Source organism: Phaethon aethereus, assembly GCF_964289735.1.
Source record: "Phaethon aethereus genome assembly, chromosome: 6".
NCBI classification, from domain to species: Eukaryota; Metazoa; Chordata; class Aves; order Phaethontiformes; family Phaethontidae; genus Phaethon; species Phaethon aethereus.
The window spans coordinates 28,123,300-28,135,531 of record NC_138580.1 but is presented as its reverse complement, the minus strand read 5'-3'; the positions used below and the strand labels follow the sequence as shown (position 1 = coordinate 28,135,531).

The window sequence follows — 12,232 nt, the reverse complement described above, 5'->3', positions numbered from 1 at the left end:
GGGGTTAAACCATGACAGCTTTCAAGAAGCCTTAGGCTCTAAAATCACGTGACATTGTAGGTAACATTAACAAGCAGAAAATATGTTGGTTGTCTAGAACAAATAAAAGACCTCACATGTTTGAAGATGTCCAAACCCTATCACCCAATGAACTCAGTAAAAAGAACACTAATTAATCTGTATTAACTTTTGCTAACTATTTTATCAGTATTAACTATTGCTAACTTTTTCTTTTTCAAACATCCAAATGAGCACCTCTGATATTTTACATTAGGTAAACAACACTATTTTTAGCCATGCTTAAGCCCTCAATCTGAATTTTAAACAATGTTTAGGCTGCTGCTTAACACAACTGCTGTCTTCATTAAACTGTTTGAAGCCAGCATGATGATTAAAGTAATTGCTAGGAAGTGTTCCACAACATTCACAAATGGTTGTAACAGTTCTTTTCTGAAGAATACAGCAACAGTTTCCTACGAGAATATTCTGAGCAGTCATTTTACCATTTTGATTCTCCAGGAACTCTGGGAAGTAGAAGAACTCTGGGATAAGTTCCTTGACATCATTGGGGTTGTCCATGAGCGCCTGCCAGGTAGCAGGAATTGAGTGGAACTGCCTGTCAGCACAGTCGAATCTGTGGATCAGAAAACTCAGGTTAGACTTTGATCATTCCCCCAGTAAAATGATGAGGAAGAAAAATAAAGGTGCTGTTTATTTGCTCACAGCATACCTGCCACTTTGAAGTTGGATATGAAGTGTTGTGAAAGGTTCTACCCGAATAAGATAATGCATGACACCAGCCGCATTTGAGTAATGTGTCCCATAGTGAAATTTGTCAATTATCCCAAGAGGATCCTCAAAATTCTCATATCTAAAAAATATAAACGCTTATAAATAAAACAGAGCACTAAAGCTGATTTACATGTGCATTATACTTATTGGAGGCAAGGATTCAAAACAAATGATCACAGCAATCTATAAGAGAAAAATACATTGAGTTCTACTAAACATGAGGATTCCAGTTCTGACTTAGAAAGTCCCTAAGCAAAAGACTGCTGAAAGATAGAAAGGTACACCAGATGAAGCTTTTGCATACCTGTTCTTTTACTGTTCCCTAGGCATTTGCTATCAGCTGTCAGAAACTGGATAAAGGGCAAGACAAGCCTGATTTAGCATGACTTTATACAACAGACAAAAAACCCAACATCACTAAGCTGAATATTTATTATCAAAGGGACTTGTGAGAGTTTCCTGCAAGATTTAAAAAAAATAAATTTAAAAAAAAATAAAGGAGTGTGTATGCATGTGTCAGGATGCAGAAAAGAGATTTAACACTCACATCCATTTCCTTTTCTACTGGCAAACTCACTCTACAGTACTATGCCACCATCTGACAGATACATTCCACAGTGTCACAAGGCTAGTAAGAGAAATTATAGTTAAACATACTGCTAGAGAACCAACTTCCAATTACAGTCAGGGATAGAGCCTAATCATTCAAAGAAAATTCTCTATGTTCCAAGTTTTCAGTAGAAAAATTATTTTGGAAGAAGCTTGACAAACGCAATCTGGTATGATAGCACACTCACTCCCCACACTAGCAAAAAAGGAAGGATCTCTACATTGACGTGTGGGTGTCAGTACTTCTCATTCCTACCTACAAAGGAGTTGCTGGAAGTCACCGAGTTATATTTTTTCCCCAAAGATGATAATCTATGCTTGAAAAAAAAGAGCAGGAAGCACACATTTAGGATCAATGCTACCTCTCAGCACAGGCAGCTCAACTCATCAGTATGATTTCACATTCCTTATCTTGAAGCAGACATGGAACACAATATGTCTCTTCAAGCTGCTGGGACATTAAATTATGTGTTTCCACAGCCTTTCAGTTTTTCATCTCCACATGAGAGAAATAATTGACAATTTACAAACATTAAGTTTTGTCATTTCAGTGCCATCATAAGCTAACTAATCTGCATGCAGCAGGAACAACAAATCAACAACCTTTGCAAATGCATCTGTGACGCTATAAAATTAGCTTTTAAAAGAAGTTCACTGTCACCATTTTATTTTTAAAAAGCGTTATTAGCCTGGGGGCTCAGAAAAGACAGAGAAATAAAACTTGAGTGTTCAAATACATACTTCTCTTTCACAGCTTTAGCATTCTTTTCATTTACCACCCCTATTGGTTTGGACAGATCCCTAAAGACTGCAGGATTATTCAGATCCAGTTCTTCTGAAGTATAATCTCGTAAAATCCAGGGGAACTGAAAAACAGAGTCAAAGATCAAATTGAGCTTAAAAATCCATCTTTCAAAATAGAAAAAATACATACCCTTGGCAAAAATTTAAAAATTAATTACCACAGGATATTGAGCGAGGTCATTGTAAGTTCGTCCTGCCATTGTGTTCAGCTGAATAAGGTAGTCAAAGTTGGATATTTCTCTATTCACCCATTTCTGAAGGACAAAAAAAAAGATGCAATGGAAGTCACTACATCAAAGATACCACTATTGCAAATTACATGTCTTATCAGTATTTATCTGCCACAGGATAGTATTGTCACAAGACTGTAAGAATGGTATGAAAGTCCAAATTTAATTTCTCCTAATAAAGTTTGTTTTCCCTTTGATTCAGTGACTGTGCTACCTATATTTCATGGAAATATAGGTCTGTGATTGATGCCAGTACTGTTTTAAATACAGGACAGCAGACAAATAGCAGAATAAAAAAAGAAAAACAGAAAGGAAAGAAACAAAAAGAAAGCAGGTAAACAGGTACTGAGAAAAAGGGGAACAGAACTTTGAAATCCTTTAGAGTTCTAAGGTCAAAAAGTATTTATACATGGTTTACCCATTGTTTAATTGTACAGAAAAATTTTAAACTGTTGTTTAAACGTTGTCCTTGCGCCTTTGCTCCCCTATTATGTTTTAAATCAAAGAACAGACAGAGCTGTATTCAGAAGAGCTCGATATATGTCTGTGGTGTGATGGACACATTTCATTACAGATGATATTTCCTCTACTTAAATATACAGCATGATAGCTATTATCATTAGGGAAATGAAGAAAAAACAAAGTAGTTCCTATACTTTAAAAGTCATTTGTAAAGCTTCCTCCCTCAGAGAAAACAATAATTATAGCATAAAGAGATGGAAGATAAAAATACATTTACTATATTTTTTAAAATTTACTCATGGTTAGGGTTATACAGACATTTTGACATTTTCCTTTTATACCAGTATTACTAACTCGCTTAATACCATATTTCCTGCTTAATCTTCACATGGGTTTTGTTGAAAGCCCCATAAGGAAAAGTTATTTGCACATGTAGAGAAAGAAGTCCCAAAATGTGCACTCAGGATCATGAGCTAAAACCAGAAGCTACATGTAGTCCATTCTTGTTGGAACATTAACATCAACAGAACCTGGCTTTATCCATTTACCTCACTGACTGTAAACACAAATGACAGCAATTCTAAAAATATGCACGTGAAAGTTCAGGGGCCAGACTGAGGGTACAGCAGTTGGCATCTAACCACTGGGATGGATGGGGAGTAAAATCAGTAGTCCAGGACCTTCCAGATCTCCTTCAAGAAGCAAAGGAATGCTCTAAACCATTTATGCTGGTCTCATACCTGCATCAAACCCGAAGCCTTAAAAAGTTCCTGCGGAGATCTGGTCCCAGAAATATTTGGAGAACGCAGTGACAATATTCGACTATATACTTTGTTCCGTACCTGTTAGAAAACAGCATTATTAAAAAAATTATTCTGCAGATTGAAGCTGACAAGTAAACAACTTCTCTGCTAATTAAAATGTGAAATACATGGAACACAGTTACACTTTCATACACTTCTATCTCTTGCTGCATAAAGCATTTGGACATGGATGGATGCAACATCCTTCAGTTAGAAGATATAAAGGCAAGATATGTTATGAAGTGATTTGTGTGTGTGTGTGTAGATGCTACACAGAAAATCATTATTCTCACAGAAGTCTTCTAGGAAATACTGCTGCTGTTCAAATAAAAGTACCCCAATGTTTTCTCTACAAAACTATTGCAAAGATTTATTTACTTAAAAAAAACCAACAACCAAAACATTTTACAGAAGCTATTCATAAACTAACATACTAATATGTAACTCACCCTAAGTTCTCATATTTGTCTTAGTCCCACATGCAAAGGATCACTTACATTATCCAAGGGGGGAAAAGTTCACTAATCCTAAACCATGGAATACAGAAGTATTAATGATTTCCAATGTTGTGGTAAAATAGAAAGTCTCCTTTGCTTTCTAATTAATTTCCTCAGAATATTTAAAACTATGTGTGGGCTTCAAGATATTTAGATTACTACTGATATAATTTTAGTTGAATCATTTTTCTGTATCAAGAGAGAGAGAGAGAGAGAGAAAAGAATCTTGTTTCATCCATCTTTTCACAATTAATCAGTTTATAGATGCCAGACTGAGGTTTTCATAGACTGCAATCTAGTTTCCCATAATGGCTATATCTAGCAAACCTTTTGCTACTATGAGAGACACCAGACTCAAATTAGACACGATCAGTGAATTTGAACTCGATGCTTGTGCTAATTATATAGATCAAGGAAATCTGGGAAACCCATACCTCCCTGTTGAAGTTCAGGAAATAGTTGGTTTGATCTGTAAGGAAGATCTCCAAAGCTGACCTCCTCAGGTTGTACCGTCGCAAATGTATCTCTCGAATTTGAGAAAGATGCCATTTGAAATCAAAACCTACCCCTAGGAAGAGCATTTTGATTACTGAATTGTAATACATCAAGAGCTTTTCATATAGACACAATGCAGTATCATTTCCAATTACCCCCGAGTTATTCCTAGAAAAGGCAAATTTTATATGTGGCTTGAATAACCATTTTGCCAGGAAAATATTACTAGCTTCAGCTATTGTTCTGCTGAAAGAGGCATCAGGAAATATCTGATAGCGCGTAGAATTTGTTTTTGCTTTCTGATTAAAAGACACATTATAAATGTGTCAAATGTCAAAATCTGTTGACAAAAAGTACAAACCAAACACCTGTGCTTTCTTAAACAGGCTCAAATAGAAGCTTTTATGTTTAGAATTCCCAGAATGCCAACTTCTTGATATACTGTTTTTGAAAATTTTACCATTATTGGCCAAACATTTCAGTTCACTGTTTTCATACCCCACTGTGTATATTCTATTAATGTTCACTAAATTAATATAGATGATTAATATTTACATACTAGTACATTTTAATAATTACTTACAACTACGTTTTAATCAATGTATGAGTGAAACATTGTTTGTCAGGGAGAACAGGGAGGTGCCATTTAAACTGCAAATTAGAGTTTATGACTTTTTTTAGTCAGCAAACTTAATTAACTTTTTAAAATAAGTTAATTTTTTCAAGAACTAATAAGAACAGTGAATCAACTTAACAGCTCAGCAAGTACAGTTCCAGAGTCTTGATTCTGAAGAGATCAGCCAGCCACTGACCACCAAGTACAATATTAATTTTAAGTACAGATCCACAGCTTGTCTCTCTACAATTAATTTGACACTCATTCTCAAAAAAATCAACTCAGCCTACTAAAAACAGAATGCTGAACTGCACTGAAAAGAAACAGATATTGATCATGCTTACCTTCCTCTTTTTCAATGCTACCATCAAAGAAATAGATGTGCTGGGTAGTGATCTCCAGCCTGCCAGGTATCACATCAATTACTGTAATGAGTTCACAGTCTTCAGACAATATTAGCTTTTCTTTCTGACTTTGCTCATCCTTCTCATCCCTACAAAAATACCACTAAGTGTTACAGGGTTGGGTAGATTATACAGTTGCTTAGGTACTTGGTAAGATTACAGTTCAGAACAGAATCAAATTTGAATGGCATTAAAAGTACAACATAAATTATATGAAGCTACTTCCATCAGATGGATGTTTCAGACTAGACTACCAAACACCATTTCATAGCATTGCTCTTCAGGCTTGATATTTCAATCTCAGGCACAATGGACTTGACCTCCCTTGAAGTATGAAAACACGATGCTGCATTTCCCTTTCTTATTTAATTGCTAGGTGCTTAAAGTCTCTGGCCCAGAGCAGAGCTGAGTCCTGGTTCATGTGACTAAAGTTATCTTCAGAAGTATTTGAAGTAATGGTTGCTCAGAAGTCTATAGATACAACACACCACAGGCAAGCATTCAATAACCTCTAAGGTACAAGAAAATGCATCGGTATCACTCAAAGAAGTGTCGCATCTCCACTGGACTTCAACAGCATAGACACACATAGATGCATGCACAACATCTCATGTCCAGTTACTGGAGTGAAGCATTTGCCATCTCCCCTGCCCTGCCACCTCCTCTTTTTTTTTTTTTTTTTTAAAGTGACACAAGTGACATGAAGGAAGCTCAGCAGGCCTTCTCTCTGGAATGCTCTTAAACACAAACACAGTGGCCTGTCTTGCAGATTAATGCCAACCAAGCAAACCTGCATGCTATGCAGCTGATGGTATAGGGAATGGCCCTAGCATCTATAGATAAGAGCCAGTTCCAGTCTGGTGTATGCCCTTGCAGGGCAGACTGCCTCTGGAGAATTATAGCCAATGTACATAGTAGAAAAGCCTCAACAGAAAAGCCTGTAGCTTCAGCTGCAGACCAACTGTGAGCAGTGAATCACTAACTTATCCTCAGAAACATCTGCTCTGCCTTTTTTCCCTGGGGCTCTTTGTCTCATTGTTGACAATAAATCCAACTGCAACTTTTCTGCTGTTCAAAACTACTACAAAGCCCTGGACAGACTTATTAAGGCCAGGCAAAGAAAGAGGGAATCCTTGTATGCTAATCAATGCCCAAAGTTGTTTCTCACTCCTTATCCCTAGCACAGAAACAATTTCAACTGTTCTACTCTGCTGTACTTACAAATTGGAACTGGCTGCTGTGTCTTCTTCTAGTAGTTCAAGAACATCATCTTCCAAGTCACTCACTTTCACCTGCTTCACCACCTCCAGAAGCAAAGACTCACTAGAGGGCTGTGTCTGGTGCACACCTATCATGGACAGATATTTCAGCTCAGAAAATTTTTTGCTACAACACTTTTGGAAAGCTAAACTACCAAGTGTATTTGCTACTGCTGAATCTTGGTTTTAACTGAGTAAGAAGCAAGAAGACTTCTTAAATACTTCTGGGAGCAAGCAGAACACTAAAAATACTCCCTGAACTACACTGAAATATATGTCAAATATAAAGAGAAGACATAAATACAGGAGGAAATTTTAAACTGAATTCTGATGTGGACATTTCCAGTGAAGTATTTTGCAGTGTTCTGTCAGACACCGTTAAAGCATGCAGATTTCATGGAAATACATTGCATTTGTTTATTGCTTACTTGGGTTTACAAGAGTGTTTGAGTGTTGGGTTTTTTTTGGTTTGAGTCTTGATATCCAATACACCTAACTTAAAGAACAGTCCACACCACTAACACAGCTGTTTGGCACACTTCTGAAACAAAGCGCTTCATATCTACACATTTTAATCATAAGCTTTAAAAGGTTTTAAACAAATACTGCCTGTTTAGTCTGATCTCATTGTTTCCATTTCTTGAAAAAATAGTCTTATGCAAGAAAGCTACGTGACTGCTTATTTTAAAACAAAGGAGTTCTTTAACTTTGGGTTTTTTTCAACAAAAAGACACATTTCAATTAGCAAGGGGAAATGAATTCTACTCAGTAGGAAGATGCAGTTTCAGGTCAAAGCACCACTCTTATGTTATACATTTTACCATAGAGAAAATAAAGTAAAATCAAGATTTAAGTATCTACCATACACTGATTCTTGAATACAAAGAGTAAAGCGTGCAACTTTCTTCAGTAAAGACTGAAGAATCCCAAGTGAAATAGCAAATATAATACAACTTTACCTAAATTATCTCTCAGGTCACTAGCATCCTGATGAGAGTTGAAGTTGTAATTCTGCACTAGTTTCAGTCTCATACGTGAAAAGTTTTCCACATTTGAAAGTTTCCAATGAATAGGATGCTGTTTCCTAGGAAAACAGCAGGAAAACAATATTTATAAAAAGTTAAAAGAAGGTAATGACTTATATGAAGGAACTGATTATAAAAGAGTATATATTTACAGAACTACTGATGATCCACTTGTACATTGAAAAACATACAAACAATAAACTGCATTTTAATTTTATATTTCATATTGCAGCTCTGATCATCCTAAAGCACTTTGTAAACAGTATTTATTTTCTACTGAAATACATCAAATTGTTGACACTTTGTTAATGACAATTAAAAGGGGGGAAAAAAAGGAAAAAAAATCTTTATCCAGAATTTTCCCAAAAGCTAAGACAGGCAAAATGTATTCTTTTAAATTGAAATTAGCTTCCTGCATAAGCGAGACTCAAAGTCTTTATTAACAACCCTATTCTCTCTTTTCCAACAAAACCACCGACCCATAGCATCTCTCAAAGTTTTTGCAATCACTTTGTTGATAAGTAATTTTTATTTGTCACTTGGCAAGACAATCTAGTATCCAAGTAACGAGCTCAGCATTACACTTCAAACTTTGCATTTTGATAATTAAATGCAGAAAACATTATAAAAGATGCATTCAATATTAACGTCACATCTCAAGAATGGTTATCAGGGTCTATGTGACAAGGTTCTAACCATGTGAAAAGTTAGTCATGTGATCAAATTCCTTTTAAGCATCATATACCGTTTGATTTAAGAACTTCATTCTTACATTTCAGACCAAGGCCCACGTTCAGAGAGCAAGTAAAGCTGAGCGGCTCTCCACTGTCTCAGAGTAGCTGTGTGTTGACTATTAAGTTGCTTTAGCATGCTGTTGTACCGCAGATTTTCCTGTCGAGCCTTTCTGCTGAATGGTTCCACAAAATGTTCCTGAAAGACCACAAAAAATAAATCTAGCACTGAAATAACTCTGACCTTTGAAAGCACAGTTTTGTGACCTGCAAGAATTTTCATAAATTAAGAAGGAACAAAAAAAGTTTAGCAATAAAAGCTTCTGAAAAATTGAGGTAATACTTAAGAAAGAAACTTTAAAAAGCTTAGTACTGGAAGAAATGGCGCCAAACTTCGACTTAAAGATATGAAGAAAGCATTATCAATGCTGAATCCATATAAAAGCAATTTTTCATCATCAGAAAAGTGGTCAGTATTGAAAATCCTATTACAATTTTTCTTCAAATTCTGGTATTCTAGAATGTGACTCATATTGTATTCTTACCTTTAGTCACTTGAATAAAAAAGACTTACTTAAAAAAGACAATTTTTCCACACATTAAATAGGAACTGTTCGCTGTTTTAAAAGTTTTCATTGTACTGAAGTAGGGTTTAACAAAAACCAAACCCACACCCCCCCCCAAACCCCACACTGATTCATCTTATAATGGAGAAGAGGTTTTAATAATTCAAACCATAAATCAGAGTAAAAGAAGATGCAGCTTATAGCTGAGCGTAATTCTAGTTGCTATACTGTGAGAAAGGCCTAGTGTCCCAAAGTAACTCTGCTTACAGCTAAGACTCTGAAATAGAAAAAACAGAATTAAAAAGCATATCCTACAAGTGTATGTAGTCACACTGCCCATAAAATCTTAAAACAATCAACCTGCCTGCAATCACTTGAATTGGATCATCCTGGAATTCAGTTTCTCCATCTTTTAGAAGGTAACTCCTGAGACAGTTCTAAGAGAAACTTGCACTCACTCAAAACCTTACCTGAAATTTAAGCTTACTTTCTCCTCCCTCCCGGTCTCGCTTGTGCATGTTCACCATAAATGCTTCATAACAATCTTTCCAATAAAGTGCCATCTGCTCGTGATCACGTCTGAATGAATTTTCTTCATACTGCTTCATATTTGGAATAATCTGATTCCACCAAAACAAAAAGCACAAGGTGATTTCTGAATTAGTTCCTCTGCTTTCATTGCTAAAAAGTGGAGGAAAGTGATACAAAAAGAAGCTACTACTTACATATTTGTCAATATAAACTTGCCACTCATCAGAGCTGCAGTACTCTTGAAAGTCCTCAAAGAAAGATGGGCTGCCATTGGTAGGAGGCAATGAAGGGAGATGCAGGTTCATGAAGAGAAGTTCATAAATCTTGGATACCAATGTCCGAACAAGGGGAATCAAAAATGAGTAAGTTTCTGTCTTCTCTTCAATTGATCTACTCAAGATGCCTTCCAGCTTCCCCAAGAGGTAACATGCTTCAGGCTGGCTCTCAATTACTTTTGTCTGAAGGAGGGTGTTTAGTTTGGCTGCTGCCATAGCACAGACCTACACAGACAAACAACAAAAAATAAATGCAATCCTCACAATAGTAATTTTGAGTACCTATCTTTTTAGCACAGAAGTATGTACATATTCTGGCTGCATGCCAGGTAGCCTGAAGGCACACATGCATCAAATATGGGCACTGATCACTTATCCTGTGATGACCAAACCTGAGTCAGCTGCAACCCCAAAGTCACACAACTGCATTAAGACAATCACATCCCTAACAATCCTGGCTTTACTGAAGGGCTCATATGCCAGGAACAGCTCTGCTAACTTTGTTCCACATGTTGATTTGGCAGAACAGTCCAGGCTCATGTGCACTTAATGCATGTAAGCCTGAAACCTCCAATAAATGTATTTTATGGTAGAAACAAAAAGTCACAATGAGAATCACTATCTTACTGACACTAGTGCCTACATAGTCCCATCTTCAAACAGCTTGCTCTCTACCTCGCATGCTTAGGAAGTGCCCATAGACAAGACTATAGAGTAGATTTGCAAATGACAAGAACCAATAAAACATCTTCCCTATAGATGGATGAAGGACTGCCAGTCTGCTCAATGGTATGAGCAGCTCCCACATAAACCACAGTTCACAGAATCACTAAGGCTGGAAAGGACCTTCAAGATCATCAGGTCCAACCATTAATCCAGTGCCACCATGTCCCCTAAACCATATCCTGAAGTGCCACATCCACACGTTTTTTGACCACCACCTCCCTGGGCAGCCTGTTCCAATGCTTGACCACCCTCTCGGTGAAGAAATTTTTCCTAATATCCAATCTAAACCTCCCCTGGCACAACTTGAGGCCATTTCCTCTCGTCCTATCACTAGTTAGTTGGGAGAAGAGACCAACACCCTCGTCGCCACAACCCCCTTTCAGGTAGCTGTAGAGAGCGATAGAGAGTTACATCAAACATGCACTTAAAACATCAGAATTTGCAACAAACCTGTAAGTTATCTTGTGCAATGAATCCAAGGAGCAACTGGACTTGCACCTGTGAAAGCCTGATTGCTTCTAGGCCAGCAGAGTACCAGACTGACAGACTATCCATGAGAGTCACTAGTTCTTCCAAGAGCTATTGTAAAAATAGAAGATTTGCATGAAATAAAATTAACAACAGCTACTCCAGCTGGAGACACAATAATTTCAGAGAGCTGAATAAGAGGCTGTGTTCACACTTCTAACTTACCCAAACCCAGAAAATTATCCCAGAACACTGCAGTTAAACTAGTGATTTGAAACCATTCCTGACTACAGAAGTCTACCGAGCCCAGTATGGTAACTCAAGTATCTCCCCTGAATAAAGTCAAAAACAGTATATAGTATACATGCTTATGTTTTTCCTATAATTTAACTCCAGTAAATGCCATTTCCTTAGAAAAGTTAGTGACTCCCTGAGCAGGATTAATATGATTGAAAAGACACTATTATTACTAGCACAGATACCATATCAACATGCAATTTCTGAGTCCAGTATAGATAGATTTTATTCTTTTGCTTTGTATTTTAAATTGAGTGTAATGCTCATATAATTTACCAGCAATAGCAATACACACAGTACCCAGAAAAGGAAAGCAAGGCTTCTTTCATGAATATCTAATTTAGTGAAATGCTTGAACCTTTGCAACAACTATTAATCTCTTTTAAAAAAAAATAAAAATTAGGAGGCACTCCCCTTTCTGTCAGTATTTTAATACTAGAAGTGATACAAACCTTGTGAAAGGTAGGTATTCACAAGGCAAATGGCACATTTCACTATCTAGACACGTTTGTTTAAAACTAATGTACCTTGATACATTGCCTAATAAGTTACTCAAATGTAAAATCATTCTTTTGTTAGGCCCCAGAATCACATGAACGCTTCTGTGGCAGACTGAAGGCTGTCCTGCTTAGAATATTACAG

General features: G+C 36.6%; 1 protein-coding gene across 2 annotated transcripts in view; it reads right to left on the bottom strand.

The window, feature by feature from the left end:
* The window catches only part of NBEAL1 (neurobeachin like 1), an 88,776-nt gene that overhangs the window by 15,274 nt on the left and 61,270 nt on the right, over positions 1-12,232 (bottom strand). For both annotated transcript variants that reach the window (XM_082001657.1, XM_082001658.1), the window contains 13 exons: positions 11,276-11,404; positions 10,019-10,324; positions 9,764-9,913; positions 8,769-8,926; positions 7,931-8,055; positions 6,934-7,060; positions 5,653-5,801; positions 4,632-4,765; positions 3,638-3,739; positions 2,364-2,459; positions 2,143-2,267; positions 731-871; positions 504-634 (listed from right to left, as the gene is read on the bottom strand). In XM_082001657.1, the coding sequence (XP_081857783.1) occupies positions 504-634; positions 731-871; positions 2,143-2,267; positions 2,364-2,459; positions 3,638-3,739; positions 4,632-4,765; positions 5,653-5,801; positions 6,934-7,060; positions 7,931-8,055; positions 8,769-8,926; positions 9,764-9,913; positions 10,019-10,324; positions 11,276-11,404 (1,873 nt within the window). The remainder of the gene's footprint in view (positions 1-503; positions 635-730; positions 872-2,142; positions 2,268-2,363; positions 2,460-3,637; positions 3,740-4,631; positions 4,766-5,652; positions 5,802-6,933; positions 7,061-7,930; positions 8,056-8,768; positions 8,927-9,763; positions 9,914-10,018; positions 10,325-11,275; positions 11,405-12,232) is intronic.